The sequence below is a fragment of the Amia ocellicauda genome, chromosome 4 (genome assembly GCF_036373705.1).
Source record: "Amia ocellicauda isolate fAmiCal2 chromosome 4, fAmiCal2.hap1, whole genome shotgun sequence".
Taxonomy (NCBI): domain Eukaryota; kingdom Metazoa; phylum Chordata; class Actinopteri; order Amiiformes; family Amiidae; genus Amia; species Amia ocellicauda.
Genome location: NC_089853.1, coordinates 1,216,067 through 1,235,471, shown reverse-complemented (window position 1 = coordinate 1,235,471; position 19,405 = coordinate 1,216,067). Strand labels below are relative to the sequence as shown.

At 40.6% G+C, this 19,405-nt stretch overlaps 2 protein-coding genes and 1 non-coding gene across 4 annotated transcripts; 2 read left to right on the top strand and 1 right to left on the bottom strand.

Moving 5' to 3' along the window:
* Nucleotides 1–6: 6 nt before the first annotated feature.
* Nucleotides 7–10,071, top strand: eif4g2b (eukaryotic translation initiation factor 4, gamma 2b). 2 transcript variants are annotated; one of them, XM_066700413.1, is made up of 22 exons: nucleotides 7–184; nucleotides 1,522–1,629; nucleotides 2,812–2,932; nucleotides 3,172–3,294; nucleotides 3,722–3,824; nucleotides 4,044–4,175; nucleotides 4,346–4,412; nucleotides 4,506–4,657; nucleotides 4,759–4,869; nucleotides 4,987–5,070; nucleotides 5,165–5,284; nucleotides 5,595–5,736; nucleotides 5,845–6,005; nucleotides 6,157–6,270; nucleotides 6,568–6,696; nucleotides 6,809–6,913; nucleotides 7,009–7,224; nucleotides 7,466–7,724; nucleotides 8,000–8,204; nucleotides 8,310–8,518; nucleotides 8,751–8,872; nucleotides 9,082–10,071. In XM_066700413.1, the coding sequence occupies exons 3-22, from the start codon at nucleotides 2,880–2,882 to the stop codon at nucleotides 9,145–9,147; spliced, it is 2,673 nt and encodes an 890-aa protein (XP_066556510.1). In that variant the 5' UTR covers nucleotides 7–184; nucleotides 1,522–1,629; nucleotides 2,812–2,879; the 3' UTR covers nucleotides 9,148–10,071. The 2 variants fall into 2 exon arrangements, with proteins under 2 accessions (XP_066556510.1, XP_066556511.1); XM_066700414.1 differs by having other exon boundaries at nucleotides 8–184; nucleotides 5,165–5,263.
* On the top strand, nucleotides 6,318–6,502 carry LOC136748952 (small nucleolar RNA SNORD97). The gene has a single exon (XR_010816672.1). It is a non-coding gene; the product is annotated as a small nucleolar RNA SNORD97 (small nucleolar RNA).
* Nucleotides 10,072–14,808: 4,737 nt separating the features above from the next.
* On the bottom strand, nucleotides 14,809–16,138 carry LOC136748931 (uncharacterized). Its single transcript, XM_066702940.1, has 4 exons — nucleotides 16,114–16,138; nucleotides 15,483–15,742; nucleotides 15,108–15,206; nucleotides 14,809–14,962 (listed from the first exon to the last, which is right to left on the bottom strand). Exons 1-4 carry the CDS (start codon nucleotides 16,136–16,138, stop codon nucleotides 14,891–14,893), a joined length of 456 nt encoding a protein of 151 aa, XP_066559037.1. The 3' UTR covers nucleotides 14,809–14,890.
* Between the last annotated feature and the right edge of the window lie 3,267 nt (nucleotides 16,139–19,405).

Sequence of the window (19,405 nt, the reverse complement as noted above, 5' to 3'; positions counted from 1 at the left end):
GTTCACGAATGACGTTGACCACCAGCAAGTAGATTCTCGTCTTCGGTAAAGCGGCAGGGCGCATTGGCGTTGTTTTCTGAGTTAGGGTTAGAAAACGTCCTAAACCTCCATTTTTATTCCTATTCTTTTTTTTCTTCTTGTTTGGAAAACACCATCGTGGAAAACTGAAGTTGTCGCGGTAAAGGTACGTGTATTACATTTTATTATAGTATGTGCTCTGGATCCTAAAATGGCTGCTGCCTCCTTTCTTTGCTTTTCGCAATCGTAGAAAATGGCGTCGTGTGGGGGAACAACATGGGTGTTTTTTTAATCCTGAGCGGTTCTACCGGCATTTAGCAAATAAAGTACCTCCGAAGCGTATTTATTCGCCGTTTTACGGCCAATAAGTAGTAGAACAGCTTCTCCACTCCTCGATATTGTTGGCTTACAAAAAAATCCCATCCATGTCGTAAAACTATTGTCTAAAAAAAAAAAAAGTTCGCTTAAAAAATGTTTCTACGAGTGAAAATCATGTACATAAACTGTTAATCTCCATCGACTGACACATTGGCTGATGCCATATTAGACGTTTTTATCCAAGAAAATCTGCACCCCCCATGATCCTTATTGCCATCGAGGAAAACGTGCAGATCTATGCAAAACTGCAACTCCTGGGTGTATTTGTAAAACAGAAAAATCTGTACTTGAATGGATATTATTATATTGAGAGTTTTTTTTAACTTTATTTTTTCCCTCCCCCATCACCCCCCCCCCCCAAAAAAAAAAACAATTGTTTCGAAATGCGAGGTGATTTCAAACCTGCTGTAGACCCATCGGACTGTATGTACGATAGACAAATGTACAGATTTACCCGCACCGCTTTGCGGATTGGCTGATTTCCTTATGCCGGGATGTGCGGCGGGGCCTGGCGACGAGCACAAAGGAAAGTGTGCGGTCGAGCTCGGCAGTGCGCGCAGCGGCCGGGCCGGCCTTTGTCTCGGGGAGTAGCTGGGGGATCCGTGGAAATGAACTGCAGGGATTGAGCTCGTCTTTTCCCCTTGCTGTGGAAAACCAGACCCTTGTCTGTCATAGTCGACACGATAGTTAATTTAAAAACGACGCTGAAATAGGATTCCATCTTAAATCCCATCCCTGAGCAACACTGGAGGGCTGAACTACATGCGCCACCCATCGTTTTGTTTCTTGTCTGCCCCCCTCATTATTACAGAAATAATGAGCAGTTCATGTATGAAATTGTTAAATGACTATATATGGTGGGTGGTTTTTTTTGGTTTTTTTTTTTTTTTTTTTTTTTTAGAAAACGCAAAGCACTGAATCTTCCGCAGTGCATTGTGGGATCAATCCACACTAAACTGTTCGCCCGTGTTCTGTATCGGACCCAGTGTAACTCAGTCGTGGTATCGGTGGGAAGGAAGTGGTAACTTGACAGTACACGGGGAATTCAACTTACTCTTTATTTCGTAGTTTTGTGCGTAATAAGCTTGTGATGAAGTTGTAACCTGTGTCTCCCTCTCTCCGCAGCTCGTTTTCCCCACCCCACCCTTTGAATATTATTCTTTTGAAGATTCTTCGTTGTCAAGCCGCCAAAGTGGAGAGTGTGATTGCAGAAGGGGGTGCTTCTCGTTTCAGGTTTGTGCGAGTCCCTTTAAATGTATACTAGTCAACCTTTATTTAGCGTTGTCGAATCTGCTTGGGTACAAGCAACTGGTAACCATGTAAGTGAAGTGTTCAAGGCAGCTGTTAGAGCTTAACCAGGATGTGAGTATGGTGCCAATCATGTCAGCTTTGTTTGTGCCTTAATGCTATATCTATCCACTGCCTACCAAGGCCTTGTGGTCAAAAAGCTTCATGGCAATCCAGATTAAAGTGGCAGGACTGAATTCTTTAATCATTTCTTACTGGGGAAAAAGCTCAGTGCAGCTGTCTGGCTTCCTCCAGCACGCTATGCAGCTGAAGCCATGTTCTCATGTAAGCGTGACTGTGTAACTTCATGACATGAAATGGGGCAGAGAGTGGTATTGCAGAAAGACAAAGAATAGAGGCTGTAGTCCTCTTGAAAAGGGAGTTGTAACCCCTTAATGTTTTGTGACTTGAAGGTGTGGTTAAAATCAGTACTTCCTCATGTGAATTAAACCCACTGTTTAAGTTAAACCATTGTACAAAAATAATGGGTTGTTGGTGTGCCTGCATGACTGGATCCTGTGAGGTCACCACAATTGGCTCGTTGAAGACCGCTGAGGTCATGTCATTGGGTATATTGAATGACCATTTCTGCAATAGTCCCTTGATCAGATGCTAATTTCAAACTCTGGTATAAAGTTATTTGTCCATTTATAATGGACACTAATTTAGAAATGTAGCTAGATGCCTTAATTGACTACAAAGGCAGGTAAGTCTAACTTTCAGATAATCCTGGCCATGGATTTGATTTTTAATGTTAAATTCTGAACAAAGACCTTCAGGTGTCTTCCAATTGCAGTTTCCCTCCATCAGATTCATCTGAGGTGTAATTTGATAGGATGGCAATCCCACTCCAAGGGCAATTGAATGTAGTCTAAGATACCAGTTGGTGTTGAGTTATTTGTAGATGCTAAGGGAGGTAATGGTTTATAAATTTAGATTTCCACAATGTGGATTATTTAACTTTCCTAACGTGACCCCCCCCCCCCCCCACCTTCCCTGAATTTGCTTGTTTCATGCATCCATCAGTCATGGTATTTTCTTCTTGGACTTAAACCTAAAATGTACAGCTTTTCAAAATGTATTGCTCTTGTTTAAAGTTGTTTTTTGTTTTTTTTTCTCATTCCCCAGTGCTTCTTCGGGCGGAGGAGGAGGTAGGGGTGCACCTCAGCACTATCCCAAGACTGTCGGCAACAGGTATGTCAAGGGACACATCCATTCAAGAACACTCTGAATCCCTTAAACTCCTAAGGTTGGTAGATTGTAAATGGAATCCTGATTCCTTACTTAGGTGTACAGATTTATAAAACCTGTTTAAGAATCTTGTTAAATATATGGTGAATCTTGCTAGGAAGCAGTTTAATTTGCAATTTGATTGAAAACCCATTTGTTCTGTAAGGGTTCTTATTTAGCTATACAGTAGTTGTACTGTTATGTTCAGCATGTTCTGTTTGTCTATATACTGTTCTCATCTGACTGTCTTCCCTTCAGCGAGTACCTGGGGAAAACCCCAGGGCCTGTTCAGAGATGGGTTCCTTCACGAAGCACTAGACGAGATGTCAACTCCACAAACGAGAAAGAACGACACGATGCAATCTTTAGGAAAGTAAGAGGGTATGTATCCCCTGCAAGGAATGTCGTCTTGAAATCCTTATGTCTAGTCAAAATGCTATGAGGTTTTGTGCATATGCTATACAACTTAATCTACAGAGATTCCTTAAACTTGACATGAGATGGACTAAATTACTCGCTCTGGTTTGGAGAACTGTGTAGCTACCACTTTTACAAAATAAAACCTGGAGCATTTTAAGCTCTTTCCATAATTTGGATTTCTTTTCTTTATGGCTGTAAAGTCGGTTACTGTCCTTATGTTGTTGCTTAATCCATGCTTCGTACTGAATCTGGGAATGAAATGGTGCAGCTCATGCATTTGTGTGATTTGGAGCCTCTGCCTATTTTTTGTAGAACAGCAGGTCCATTAGGAACAAGGTTGTTTGGGGGGAGAAAATCAATAGTAATGCATTTGTCTCCTTTATTGCAGCATACTTAATAAGCTCACCCCAGAGAAGTTTGACAAGCTATGCCTTGAGCTCCTGAATGTGGGCGTAGATTCTAAACTCGTCCTAAAAGGAATCATCTTGCTGGTAAGGGTTTTAACCTCGTCCTGCTTGGAGTTGAGTTCTGGTGGAGATGCTTTGGAGCACATTGTTCTTGTAGGAATTAACTTCAAGTTAAATCTATATTTTACACACAAATCCCTTGTGAATTCTGCCATTGTTTAATTGAGATCTGAGTTGCCCTAAATGTACCCTTTCCATTAATGGAAATAATTCTTCTCCACCCACCCCCCCCCCCCCCCTCAGATTGTAGACAAAGCCCTTGAAGAGCCCAAGTATAGTTCGCTATATGCTCAGCTATGTCTGCGCTTGGCAGAAGATGCACCAAACTTTGATGGCCCATCACCAGACGTTCAAACAGCACAAAAGCAAAGCACGGTGAGAACATTATCCTCCCTTGTGTGTTAAAGGGGTGGGCTTTCCATCTAGAAGTGTTCTATTTGTACTGTTCAAGTTCACGTAAATCAAGCATTTAAACACATTTCATCCAGGGGAGAAATTCAGATCGAGGTTGAGATGCTGTACTAATTTAAACTATTTATTTGTAGACCTTCAGGAGACTTTTAATTTCTAAGCTTCAAGATGAATTTGAAAACCGTACCAGAAATGTTGAAAGTGAGTACACATCTTGGTTATTTTCCATTCCCATCCACCCTCATTTCGATTCCTATTGCTAACTACATTTTCCCCCCCACACCTTCACACTAGTATACGACAAACATGACAACCCTCTCACTGCTGATGAAGAGGAGCAGCGTGCCATCGCCAAGATCAAGATGCTGGGGAACATCAAATTCATTGGAGAACTTGGCAAACTTGACCTTATCCATGAATCTATCCTTCATAAGTGCATCAAAACAGTGAGTATGTTAGTGGTTCAATGCACTTGAATATGGGCATGTTAAGTTACAAGTATGCCAGCTTGTTGACATGCAAATAGTGAAACATTTCTTTCTTTCAGCTTTTGGAAAAGAAAAAGAGAGTCCAACTTAAGGATATGGGAGAGGATTTGGAGTGCCTCTGTCAGATAATGAGGACAGTGGGACCTAGACTAGATCATGAAAAAGCCAAGGTATGATGTCTTGGTTACAGAAATTTCTATATTAGCATTTCTAGAAAAACCTTTTGTGCAAATGTTTTCTATACATTTTAATCTTAATCAGTTGCACTTTCCCCTCCCCCCCTCTAGTCTTTAATGGATCAGTACTTTGCCCGTATGCGATCCTTAATGACAAACAAGGAATTGCCAGCAAGGATTCGTTTCCTGCTGCAGGTAAGGACTGCACATTCATCCTTTTCTAGAATAACATGACTTATCCATACGGTGTAAATTTCAAGCATTGGTTGACCATGGCCTTCCATTGTAGGATACTGTGGAGTTGCGAGAAAACAATTGGGTTCCTCGCAAAGCTTTTATCGATAATGGACCAAAGACGATTCACCAGATTCGTCAGGAGGCAGTAAAGGTGAATAGCATAACTCTTTTCGTACGTATTTTCTTACTAATACAGTAGCTTGTTTGCTTGCTTTAGTTGAAATGTTTTGTTAGATTCTTGCTGTAGTTATGATTTGTTGCTAGGCTTTAAGCTTAAATTGCACATGGTAGCTACTTTGAGGTTTATCTTGTGGAGTTGCATGCATTTACATTTTTTTTCAAAGTAAACTTTTCTACTTGTGTGTAGACAACTGCAAGTATGTATGAAAGGATCAGACTGTTGCTCTTTTAAAGCTTGTCATGATGCTATTTAAAATACAAAAAAAAAAAAGGTATATAATGTATTTCCTCCCTCCTCTTAGGATTTGGGTGTTTTTATTCCTGCACACATGTCTCAAGGAATGAGGACTGACTTCTTTCTGGAAGGACCTTTTATGCCACCCAGGTTGAAACTTGACAGAGAAACTCTTGGTGGATTAGCGGATATGTTTGGGCAGATGCCAGGTATTCACCGGTTTAAGACTTGCAGCATGTTTTAAGAGGTGACGGCCATATTTAATGAGTGCAAAGGGTCACTCGTGCATTAATTTAATCCTGTTCTTTGACTTGCAGGTAGTGGGATTGGTACCGGTCCGGGGGTTATTCAGGATCGGTTTTCTCCCACGATGGGGCGTCATCGTTCAAACCCGCTCTTCAATGGCCACAGTGGACACATCGTTCCTGTCCCACAGTCCCAGTTTGAAATAGGAGGCAAGCCTTTTAAGTCAAACCAGGTACATGGAGCTACTGCAGTGGTCTGACTTAAACTTGCACTAGGATTGCGATGGCGAACTTGCATCCCAAAATGAGCAGCAAACGGGTTAAGCAATGTAATGAGCATTAGATTGTGTGGCTATTGCATTATTTTAAATGCTTGTGTTTCAGGGACAGAATCAGCATTTTCATAACCAGAACCAGGGACATTCATCCCAGCAGCAAGCTCAGTCCAAGGACATGCCACCACGGTTCATTAAGAAGGGACAGCTCAATGCAGATGAGGTAAAGGAGTCCTATACAAAATAAATGCTAACCCTGAAAGTGTAGTAATGCCCAGTGATTATAAAAAGACGCGTTATTCTGAGGGGAAAAAACCTGGTACCAGTCTTCTCTACTTTCACCTCTTTTCTCCCCCCTCCCTGCTCCCCCATTACTCTTCTCTTGCCCCTGCTGACTCACCACTGTCAACTGGTGACTAGGGTCCGCTGACTGCGATTATGAGATATGAGGGCATAATGGTGCAACTTTGAATTCATTTTTTTTTTTTGTAAATGTACTGATGTGTCACTTTGTCTTCAGATCAGCCTGAGACCGGCTCAGTCATTCCTTCTGAATAAAAATCAAGTGCCAAAGCTGCAGCCACAGATACCAACTATGATTCCTCCTAGTGCACAGCCACCTCGCACACAGACGCCACCCCTGGGACAGGTAGGCTTTATCAAACCTGCATGTGTGGAGTTCTTAAAAGCCTTTCATTTTTAATGTACTCCTTTCCACAGTGCTTGTAGGTCACAATTTGATTTTTTTTTTTTTTACATAGCCACCTCAACTTGGCCTCAAAACCAACCCACCTCCAATCCAGGAAAAGCCTGCAAAGAATAGCAAGAGACCTCCTCCGGCTAGAGAAGAGCTGCTCAAAATGACTGTACGTATGGCTGCTGTGTGATGTGTAATTGCTCTTCATGTTCATCGCAGGATGAAAATGCACTTGACCCATTTCTCCTTTTCCCCTCTCTGAAGGAGGTGATTGTAACAGACTACCTGAACAGTAAGAATATGAATGATGCCGTCAGTGGTGTTAGGGAGATGAAAGCCCCGAAACACTTTCTGCCAGAGATGCTGAGCAAGATCGTGATTTGTTCACTGGACCGTTCGGATGATGACAAAGAGCACGCCAGCACTCTGATCCATTCGCTTAGATCGGAGGGGCTGATCACTGGGGAGAACTTCATGCAGGTAAATGTTGTAAGCTGGTCTCTACATTCCCATGTACCTAGATCAATGGATCTGTTCCAGGAGAAATAATCATTGCCACTTTAACAAAGTTGGTTTTTATTGAGGCTGTTTCCTGTTCTAATTAGTCCCATGCATGCTGCTGCTACGTGAGCCTTTGTGAATTTTGTTGGCATAGAATTTCTACTCAGTTTATGGAAAGCAGTTTTGGGAGGGTGTAACTTTTTTTTTCCCCTCCTTCTAGGCGTTCCTTAATGTGTTGGACCAGTGTCCCAAAATAGAGGTGGACATCCCTCTTGTGAAGTCCTACTTGGCCCAGTTTGCAGCCCGTGCTATTATTGCCGAGCTTGTGAATGTAGCGGAGCTGGCACAGCCACTGGAAAATGGCACGCATTTTCCCCTTTTCCTGCTCTGTCTTCAACAAACTGCTAAGATGAAGGATAAAGAATGGCTCACTGAACTTTTCCAGCAAAGCAAGGTCAACATGCAGAAGATGCTGCCTGGTGAGAGTTTTTCTCCTTCCTCTCCCTTTGTAGCACAGCTGTGTGGCTTGTATAACTATTGGTCACTGCTCTGTATTAAGAATGTGAAATGTACAGAGCAAGAACTATAGCTCTGATTTAGTTATCTTTATTCCTTAACTTCTGCTTTACCTTTTGGGGAATATACTTTGAAGCCCATCATTCAGTTAAAATTCTCCTCAAATTTACATCTGGCAAGTGTGACTTGAAGTGTGCATCTTCTAACCTGTGCATCGTGAATGTCTCCCCCCACACAGAGATTGATCAGAATAAAGATCGTATGTTGGAAATCCTTGAAGGAAAAGGACTTAGTTTTCTGTTCCCACTTCTGAAGCTGGAGAAGGAGCTGTTGAAGCAGATCAAGGCAGACCCCTCGCCACAGGCCATCTACAAGTGGATCAAAGATAACATTTCGCCCAAGCTCCACACTGATAAGGGCTTTGTCAACATCCTGATGACCAGGTGAGTGGGGAGTTGATGCACTACCTGTTGTGCCTGTCCTACCAAGTAGTTTGCTTTTTGTATTTTGGGGCAGCCTCTTAACTTTTTTTTTTTTTTTTTTTTAAGCTTCTTGCAGTATATTTCCCATGAGATGAGTATAGCTGAAGGAGATGACCAATTATCTGCTCCTTCCAAAGAGCAGTTAGACCAGGAGAAACAGCTGCTGCTTGCCTTCAAGCCAGTGATGCAGAAATTCCTGCACGATCACGTTGATCTGCAGGTCAGCGCCCTGTACGCACTGCAGGTTCACTGCAACAACAACGGTTTTCCAAAAGGCAAGTGCTATGACATCTCAGATCTGTGTGTGCATCTGCACATTCTTGTATGCTATCAAATGACTCCTTTTAAACTGTAGTAGAAACCAAAACTTAGTCTGCTCTCTACCTTTCACTGCAAAGCAATTGCAGTTCTCTTGTGTGTGAAATGTGCAGCTGTAGCATTTAACCTTATGATCTTGTAACATGTAATTTGGACTAACTTTGTGTGTTGGCTTTTATTCAATTTCAGGCATGTTACTGCGCTATTTTGTCAACTTCTATGACATGGAGATAATTGAAGAAGAAGCCTTCCTTGCTTGGAAAGAAGACATTACACAAGAGTTCCCTGGAAAGGGAAAAGCATTATTCCAGGTAACTGCATTTAAATCAAGGCTGCTTTATAACTGCACTAAGATTGGATCGACTGCTCTGAATGAAGTGGCTCCACCCTGCTGACTTGGGAAATCGCATGGTTTGCACAATGTGCACTTCTTTCCTGGCATTATTGTACTGCTGACTGGGCTTGGCAGTCGGGCCGGGACTACGCCATTCGTAATGTATGCTTTTCCTGTCCTTCCCAGGTGAACCAGTGGCTGACCTGGCTGGAAACCGCAGAGGAGGAAGAGTCTGATGAGGAAGCTGACTGAAGAACCAGCCAAAGCCTTATATAGAGCAGAATATACGACTTACGATGATGCAACTTTTTTCTTGTACCTTCCCCTCCCTGCCCTTTACCTAACCACTGCGAAAATTCATTCCGCTGTAAAGTTTTCGCATTATTTAAAGCTGAAGCATGTCTTTTTTTTTTTTTAGCAAGGTCTTAAGCATAGTATTACCATCTTATGTTTTAGAAAGCCTTTTAGAAAATATATTGGCAGCATGGAATTCCATCTTCTGTTTGCAGAGTGGCAGTGTATCGCGGACCCGTTCTGCTGCCATTTTTCTACATGGGCTTTTTGAATAGCAACACTGTAGAAATGCACTTTGCTCAGTGTAATACTTGAGTCGTTGCAATATTCTGACTTATCCCTTTATTGTTACAAAGAATCCTAAACTGTAATCAGTGGTTTTGCTGCCATAACATTTAATAGTTATTTGCCTGTGTTTCTACCTCCTAGTAATGGGCTTTGTTATGTGCTGGGTTTGAATATCTTCTGGTCCTATTTAAAACCACAAAATAAAAATGAAACTTAAGAGAAGCGCCTGGGCAAGTGCACAAGTCTTTAATGAACCTGGTTTACTTGCACAATATATGACCTGATTGTGAGATTAAATTTAAGCCCTTAAAGTGCTTGATGTGGATGTATGGGAACCTTTAATGGCAAGGTTAATGGAACTTTTACTGAAATTAAGCCACCTTTAATTTTGTTCACATGCCCTGTTTTTTATTAACTATGTCAAACATTGTGATACTTGAATTTGTTTTCTTCCTACTGCATGTTCAGGGACTCCTGAAACAACAATCTGCCTGTTCTGATGGGTAATCTCTTGATTGCACTAGAAAGTGTATCAAACCATTTTTAACCTGTCTTAACTTTTAATTGGTGAATAAAAAAGTTAACTGATTGAAATGATTGGGTTTTGAATTTTCCACCTTCTGGCCCCTATCCCATTCTCTGGAGGCCTGTACCCTTGATGGTAGATGTGCAGCATTTGGGGTGCAGGTAGTGAATAAACTTCTGCATGGAGAAGTAAAATCATGGAATCAATATGGGCAAATTGTACCATCCCTGCACATAACAATTTCTCTTACGTGAGATCTATATATATATATTTTTTTCCCTTCTCTCCACTTTTAATTTGCAAGGTTAACATATTGCAAAATGTTCTAGGTACCACTATTGCTTAACCTTCAGTATAGTTAAACACTGTTAAGATCGTATCACTGAAACCATATATCTTAACCCCCTGCTGTTATTGTATTAAAAGGCTTGCGAAGATTGTTTTGTAAACCTTTTAAGATTCTAAATGTAGGGTTGCCCCCAGAAAATCCACTCTTGGCTTGTCTGCTGTTACTAGTCCTATTGAATCATGGCCATTGCAGAGGAATGTGTAACTTGACTGCTGTGGAATTCAAATAAAATACAAGAAACATTTACAACACTTTCTGTATTTCTAAGAAGTCCAGCGTGAATGTGTTGGAGCTGTGCATGTGTCCTAAGAGTACAGGGCTCATTGCATTTTTTTTTTCTTCAAGGTAAAAGAACTATTCACTTCTGTGAAGCAAGGTAGTCCATGCATGTTTTGTGCTGGCTTACTTTAATTTGATAATAGTGACTTTTAAATATGGCTGAGGTATAATATAGATGCAGTGCTTAAGTGAGTTTAATGAAAATAGTGTCTTGTGTGTTCTATTCATATTTAGAAAATGTTTGCAATTTGTAGAACCTTAAACCTACTTTTGTCCTTTAATTTTAAGTGCTTTTCCTTGTATATTATTGTGAACACTTGTGTGTACAATGGTATAGGAATATTAAGGTGTGGGTGAATAAAATAAACCTTGTGGATTAGGGAGATAAAAAACAGGCAGGTTTTTTTGGTGAGCAGTATTTTAATTGAAATATTTTCACATTAACTGAAATTGCAGACATTAGTCAGGCACAACCTTTGTGCAACTTGTAAATGATTTCTTTCAAAAACCCAATACACTCATGCACACATCAATAAAAATATTTTGTACAAAAGCAATATGTTGCTCAAAACTCAAAATGTGCAACTGCTGAGCTGGTCTATGTCTTCTAGAGAGATTCACTTAATTTACAGCAGCAACAATTGGAAAAGTTTTACAAGCTACTTTGAGAACTTGTAGAGGATTGCACATGTCAGTTCTACACTCACCTAAAGGATTATTAGGAACACCTGTTCAATTTCTCATTAATGCAATTATCTAACCAACCAATCACATGGCAGTTGCTTCAATGCATTTAGGGCTGTGGTCCTGGTCAAGACAATCTCCTGAACTCCAAACTGAATGTCTGAATGGGAAAGAAAGGTGATTTAAGCAATTTTGAGCGTGGCATGGTTGTTGGTGCCAGACGGGCCGGTCTGAGTATTTCACAATCTGCTCAGTTACTGGGATTTTCACGCACAACCATTTCTAGGGTTTACAAAGAATGGTGTGAAAAGGGAAAAACATCCAGTATGCGGCAGTCCTGTGGGTGAAAATGCCTTGTTGATGCTAGAGGTCAGAGGAGAACGGGCCGACTGATTCAAGCTGATAGAAGAGCAACTTTGACTGAAATAACCACTCGTTACAACCGAGGTATGCAGCAAAGCATTTGTGAAGCCACAACACGTACAACCTTGAGGCGGATGGGCTACAACAGCAGAAGACCCCACCGGGTACCACTCATCTCCACTACAAATAGGAAAAAGAGGCTACAATTTGCACAAGCTCACCAAAATTGGACAGTTGAAGACTGGAAAAATGTTGCCTGGTCTGATGAGTCGATTTCTGTTGAGACATTCAGATGGTAGAGTCAGAATTTGGCGTAAACAGAATGAGAACATGGATCCATCATGCCTTGTTACCACTGTGCAGGCTGGTGGTGGTGGTGTAATGGTGTGGGGGATGTTTTCTTGGCACACTTTAGGCCCCTTAGTGCCAATTGGGCATCGTTTAAATGCCACGGCCTACCTGAGCATTGTTTCTGACCATGTCCATCCCTTTATGACCACCATGTACCCATCCTCTGATGGCTACTTCCAGCAGGATAATGCACCATGTCACAAAGGTCGAATCATTTCAAATTGGTTTCTTGAACATGACAATGAGTTCACTGTACTAAACTGGCCCCCACAGTCACCAGATCTCAACCCAATAGAGCATCTTTGGGATGTGGTGGAACGGGAGCTTCGTGCCCTGGATGTGCATCCCACAAATCTCCATCAACTGCAAGATGCTATCCTATCAATATGGGCCAACATTTCTAAAGAATGCTTTCAGCACCTTGTTGAATCAATGCCACGTAGAATTAAGGCAGTTCTGAAGGCGAAAGGGGGTCAAACACAGTATTAGTATGGTGTTCCTAATAATCCTTTAGGTGAGTGTATATCATTGTCACACTTTATTTGTGCGTTTTGAATCCGGTGAGCACAAAGATGTTCTGTGTGGACTAGAACAGATTTATATGGAATACCCTGTATATATGACATGCAATAGCTATACAGAATATTGGGTATTAGGAATACAAATGGAATCATATTTGCATGTAGACATATAATGATTGATGTATCATGTAAACCTTTGCCTCATTCGTCGTCATCTGCTGGGAGCCAGAAATATTCAACTACTTTTCTGTTTCTTCGTGGCGTGACTGTCTGGGGCATTCCTATAGGGGAGAGCTCACTGAAATGAACTTGTGCCGAGTTTCTTCCAGAACTTAAACATGGAGCAGCAACTCTGTACATGAATCTGAACAAGACAGAAATATATGTTAGGCTGAGAGTTGATGTTATTTCAAAGATCTAATTCACAAATGATTTATTTCTAAGGGTTTTGTTATAGCAAAAACCTCAACTTGCCAGTGGTAGTCTAGGTTTAAAACATTTTTAGATTGGTAGATTTACATTTGTACTACATACTTTCCTTTGTGGAATACTTGGCATGATATAATAAAATAATGTTCAAACAATTGCATAACTTCCTGTTCATTCAAGTATCCATGGTGATGTTTTTTGTTTTGATTTTTGTTTCTAAGGAAAGTTGCTTCTGGTTGCTTGACACAGTGCTTTTCTGAACATTTCAGGAAAACATTCCATCAACTGAGCATTGATATTTATTAAAAAATATGGGGCAAGAGTGGATTTATGGTTTGAACATAAGCAAAGTTTGTTTAGAAACAAAAAAGGTGCTGTTGTGACTGCTTGGAGAGATGCATTAGCAATAATATCTAGGTTCAAATACAAGCAAGCATACATTTAATGGTCACTGGTGTGCAAGGAACCAAAATGATCCCTTATATAACTGAAATCACAAACTACATGTTCAAGGATATGAAAAATGCCACTTCTGGCTAAAAAGTGTAAAAGGGAAATGTATGTAATCCACAAATGTTTGTCTGTGGCACTGACTGCATTGGAAGACCAAGTAGTTACAGAGAAAACTAAAACTAGAATTTAAAGTATCTGAAGATATTTTCTCTGCGAGTGAATGTGGAGCAGAACAGGAAAGGGGAGAGGTTTAAGCTTTTTAACACACAGTTCAGAGTTGGAGTGCTTCTCACGATAGCTAAAAATATCAATACAATCAATCGGCGCGTCTCCAAGTGCACTCAGTGTACAATCTAGCAACAGTTCTTGAAGGTCACAGTTTAATATAATCTAACAATCCACTTACATGTTCTGTATCACAGTGCGTCAAGAGAAGCCGAATTTAAATCGTTCGCTGTATGCATTCATTTACACAAGGACATTGATTGTCCCATTAATGGTCACAGCCTCAAGTGAGGTTATATAGATGCAAATAGGTGTAGGCAATGTAGTGGCTTTAATTAAAATGTATAGGTTTAAAGATCAAGGAGAGGAGAATTAAATATTAAATAATGTGAAATTATTGGCAAGCCCATTTCCTTGGCTTATTTTTTTTTTTTAAGGATGTGAATCTCATTAATCCATTTCCAATTTATTTATTAGCAGATGCCCTTATCCCTTATACTTACAAAATACACTTATACATACTTACAAAACATAAGAGCATTATAAAAGTGCAATACAGTCTAAAATTGCAGATCAAATTTAGTACAAATTACAAGTTCAAAGTGCATAAGAAAATATATAGTTAAAACAAGTCCTACATCCTAGATTTGCAGACAAGATGTGAAGTCAGAAAATAGCTCAGGGGAAGGGACACAGGGAAAACAATATAAACAACACGGGTACTAGCAATGTAAATGCAAGTTGTACAATGACAACTAGGTATAAAGTGCGATTTAACAGGAGAGCTGAGCCCCAGAGGGGAATAACTAAGTTACAGGCATTATGTGTATTAAGTATATATAGGGCTGTAGGATAATGCTGGAAAATCACTGAGCAGCAAAATAATGCAGAGAGGATAAGAGTTACTTGTATTATTGCATTTGCTTGGTATGTGTGGCACAGAAACCAGAGGAATTACCGATTACTATTACTGCTACTGTTACTACTACTGCTACTACTACTACTACTACTACTACTACTAATAATAATAATAATAATAATAGCAAGAGAATATACTTATAAAAGATGCATTTTAATGTTGAAATGGCCATATAAAGCTTTGGATGAATCCTTATATAATCTCCCTCTGTTGTCAAAGAACACCTCAGTGTGTGACGTTCATTTATGTATCACGCAATTCATGGAAGGCCTGCGCTTTCTTGGCAATCTCATCACAGGCATCAATCACTGCTATTACCTCTCTGTGCTTCTCCCTGGCTCTTCACTTCCTGTTTCAGGTGTAGAAATATATGCTGGCTCTCCCTCCTGTGGAAGAGATGACATTTGATCCATTTCAATTCATAACATCTATTTTCTGTGGAATTAACAGACTTGAAACACTTCATTTGGAAGTGTATGCCAGGGTGTATGTACTCTGTTTCTTTTCACAGTTCATCTCCTAAATTCTTACCATGAAATTCCTTGGACTCCCGTCTTGATTTTTCAGGATCTTAATTTTCTGGTCATTCTCTGTCACACACAAGAAATAGCTTTTGATGTTCACTTGACACTGAGAGGGAACAGGGATGAAAATGTAAACCACAAAGATAGTCTTATTGTGTGTCTATGTGCGTGTTTTCTTTATATTTTGCTTTTGCTTAATTTATTTAAAGCCTCCCCATACCCTAATTAAAAGTAATCAAATATAAAAATGGAAACCTGTATTCTAAAGTCAGACTGTTAGTCCTAGTGTAGACCTTTCTTGTTTGCTTGCTTCAGAAATAGATGTTTGTTTGTTTGTTTATATGATTATATGAATACTAAAGGGGTGACGTGGAGGACATACTCCTTTATTCTGTCTCTGGGACTTTAAGTCCTCTTGGGTCTTGAGGATATCTGCCAGGGCCTGGTGCTTCTCTCTCCATGTCAGACACTCGGCGCTCTTCTCCTGCCCGTCATGTTCGGCCAGCCTCCTCTCTCGCTCAGCCTCGCGCTGCGCTCTCTCGGATCTCTCCCTCGCCTCCTCCGCACACACTGCCTGGCGCCTGGAGTTCACCTCCCTAGCGGAGTTGCCAACACACACAAAGCAATGCAGATCAGAGACTCCTGCGACAATGTGTTTAACAATACATTTTGCTTGTGCAAATTTTAATAAGATTCATTTCCTTGTAGATAATTACTTTATCATTGGATCAATTGGGCTTTCCTACAGCACATCTCTATACAGACAAGGCCCAGCCTTACCAAGTGTCAAAGAAGTTGTAAGTTCTGGTTTTGCAATAGCATTGTTGCAACAATCTGAGGTTTGAACAGTGTCCCTATTTTGGGAAACAAAGTTCCCAGGGCTAAATTAAAATATAATTGAAAAGCTGATGTAGCTTGTTGACAGCAGATGGATCTATGTAGTAATGGACATTTTAATATTTGACATAAGTGAATATATATTTTCACTTTTTCTATTATGCACACAGCAAGACCTCCACTGCATGGCAGGAAACTCATTTACGGCTTTACTAGGAGAGTAATTATCTGCTGCTCGGCTTAATCAGATCACAGACACGATTGAAAGGTAATGTAATTAATTAATCTTTTACTAACTGACTTAAGCTGAAGATAAGACATCCAATGTTAAATTACTTGTGATGATTCAATAAAATCTCAATTTTCAATCCTTTCAAATTCGTAATCCTGAAATGGAGCTGACACCTAACAGCTGGTTTACACCTGTCACTCTAAAGTATGAGCGAAGCCTTTTCATCCAACACTCAGAATCAAAGTGGACAGTTTAATTTCACGGTTGCAGGCCAGTGTTTTCTGCCTTGTTTTAACACCCCCAACTCTCAGTAATTTTGAGTAGCCTAATAACTCGATAAAGTACAAATTTGCTTTCAAGGACACAACATATTTCATAGGCAACAATAGTGTATCTGAGATGATATAAATGCAGGGTGAATGAAATAGATACTGTTTAGATACTTGAGTAAACCCAATTATTTAATTGCTCTTCTGTTCCACCAAAAATCTTGACTCACTTCTCTCGGAGTTTCAGATTCTCCTCAGTGAGTTCTTTCAATCTGTGGCGCAATTCATTCCTCTCATGTTCCAAGTCTCGGTTTTCTTCAAGAAGAACTTGCCTTTCCACAGTAATCCGGTCTAATTTCAGTTTGCTTTCAAAGTAATTCTTCTCTGCTTGAGCTAACAAAAGCTGAGTATCAGTGAACTACAAATACAATAAAATAAAATGTAAATATATATTAGTGAAGCCAAACATTCTAGGCAGAGTTACTAGGAAAAGCATTTTAAAAGGTTATCCATACATCACATGCAAAGTTATATACATTATGATGACTATGCATTTTGCCTTTAAATAAGAATTATGTGTGGAAAATGTATTCATGTTGCTTGTGGTTTGAAAACCTGGTGCTGCAAGGTAGCTGAGAAGATGGTTTCCATTTCCTATGAGAAACCTAGAATGTTTTCATGTTGATTGTGGTTTTCAGCTTAACCATATAAAGCATTTGGGTTTAGATTTTTATCACCACATCTTAATTGTGTTCATACATTTTATGGTCAAAAGTGTTTAGGCAACAGACAGCACTGAAACACATGAGAGAGAGAGAGAGAGAGGAGAGGCGACTTAAACGGCAGCAAGAGAGTGTGTGTGAGAGAGGAGTAGGTGCTCAGTGTACCCGTCTCTTCAGTTGCTGCAGCTCCTCAGCTAGCCTGCCCTGCTCTGCCCGTGCCTGCTCCAGCTCCTCCTGCGAGTCCCTGGCTCGGGCTTCGGCCTGCACGCGGGCCTTCTCCGCCTCGGCTCTAGCCATGTCGGCATCCTCCACAGCACGGGAAGACAGACTGGCCCTCTGCTGGCAACCGTGAAGCTTCTGCTTCAGCTGGAGGAGGTGAAAGGGGCATGTAGACGGGACCCTGAACACTGGAGATCATATAGTCATTTCTACTGTGTCTCCTTACTGCTCTCAGAAGGTCTTTTTATGGCAGACAGATTCTGAACAATGAAAATCAAGTAAAGCAGTGGAAATATTTACTATGGAGGTTAAAACTTTAATTGTTGTGCAACATTAAGTCAGGCCTCAGATTCAGAACGCCAGCGCAGGGAAAAGTGTGTCCTGGAGTGGGTGGGATTTTTACACTCAGGAGAACCAACTGTGCTACTACATTGTTACTCACTCTAGCAAGCTGATACGAGAAGGTTAGCGATTTAAAGAATAGTAAATAAGAAAAGTATTTAAAAACAAAGCTCTTCTGAATTAAATGAAAACCTACTACAGATTCAAAGGCTCCCACAGACCATTTTTAACCCCACACTCTTCCTCTGGGTATTGCATGACATTTGCGCACGGCACAGATTGGTACATGCTGTGGGGGTGGTGAGTGTGTGTGTTTGTATAAATTTTAAATCAGTAAATCAGGTAGAGTAACTCTCTTTGAGTGCTGTACGCCCCAGCAAACCTTCAGTGTGTGAAGGCCTCCAGTGAGCATGGCATAGCACCCACATGACTCCCTGGCATTACACACAGCGCAGTGCATACAAACAGGTGCTCCCTGCTCTGGCACGGCACTGAACTTCACTGATGTAATGAGGGCGTTTATTCTAGGCTAAAGCTCCCGGACGCATCACAGCCCTATAAATAACTGCCAAAAAAGTACCAGTAACCTCCTCAGCTTTTATTGCGGTGTATCCTTGTGCATGAAATTATTTGTTCAGGTGTTCCTATAAACTTCAAATATAAATCTAAAATATGAAGTAGATGTTTGCCATGGATTTGCAGGTTGTCTTGCATAAATCATGCAGTTATATAAATAATACTTTGGTGCAATCTGATGTCACTTCGTATTGGTATTTTCTGGTGACAGAATTCACCAGGTTTAACATGAGAAAACAATACACTGCCATTGCAAATTATTTCGCAGGCCAAGCTGCCCCCTACTGTGTAGTAAAGAAGCAGCAATAAAGGCTTCCTTTGGTCTTAACGCCTACCACAAATTAAATGTTTGCATGCATTAGGGTTGTTTTCACATGAACCAACTATCAGGTTTCACAAAGGAAAAGCGAGATCAACACAAATAGGTATGTCTGCAATAATGTAACTGGGAATTCAAAAGATTGACATAAAAACTTGTCCAGGCCGAACTTTTTACTTCCTCACCAAACTAATTTAGTGCAGAGACCTGGAAATATGTTCCTTTGTGTTCCTTATATTTATTCTAATAAAACCAGTTGTTCACCCATTGCTTCTCCCTTTACACATCAATTGCATAACATAACGTTTGCCAGTCAGAAATAGAAACGTTCAATGTTTAAAATTATGGCTTGTTCAGGAATCAAGACAGTCCAGTGCGGGCCTCTGATTACCTCTTTAACCTGCGCCTGGAGCTCCTGATTGAGATTCCTCAGGTTTCTCATCGTCAGCTCGCTCTCTGTCCTCATCATTATCCGTTCCATGTAAATCTCATTGGACAGGTAGCTGTTCTGCTGTTTCAAATCCTCACACTCCTGTGCAAAGAAAAATGTCACAGCACATGACACTTACACTTCAATCATGGGAACACCCCATCTTCAGATCGGTCCGCAAGGTCATCAAATGCAATTTCAGGATGGTAGTGATAGACCAAAACAGTTTATTGACCTGTCTGCTCACCTGTGGAGCCAATCACCCAATCTACTAACAATCACAAGAAGAAACGATCACCGAAGATTACTATGAAAACGACGCATCTCTAGAGCTGTACTTGTTGGCCTACCTTCCTCTT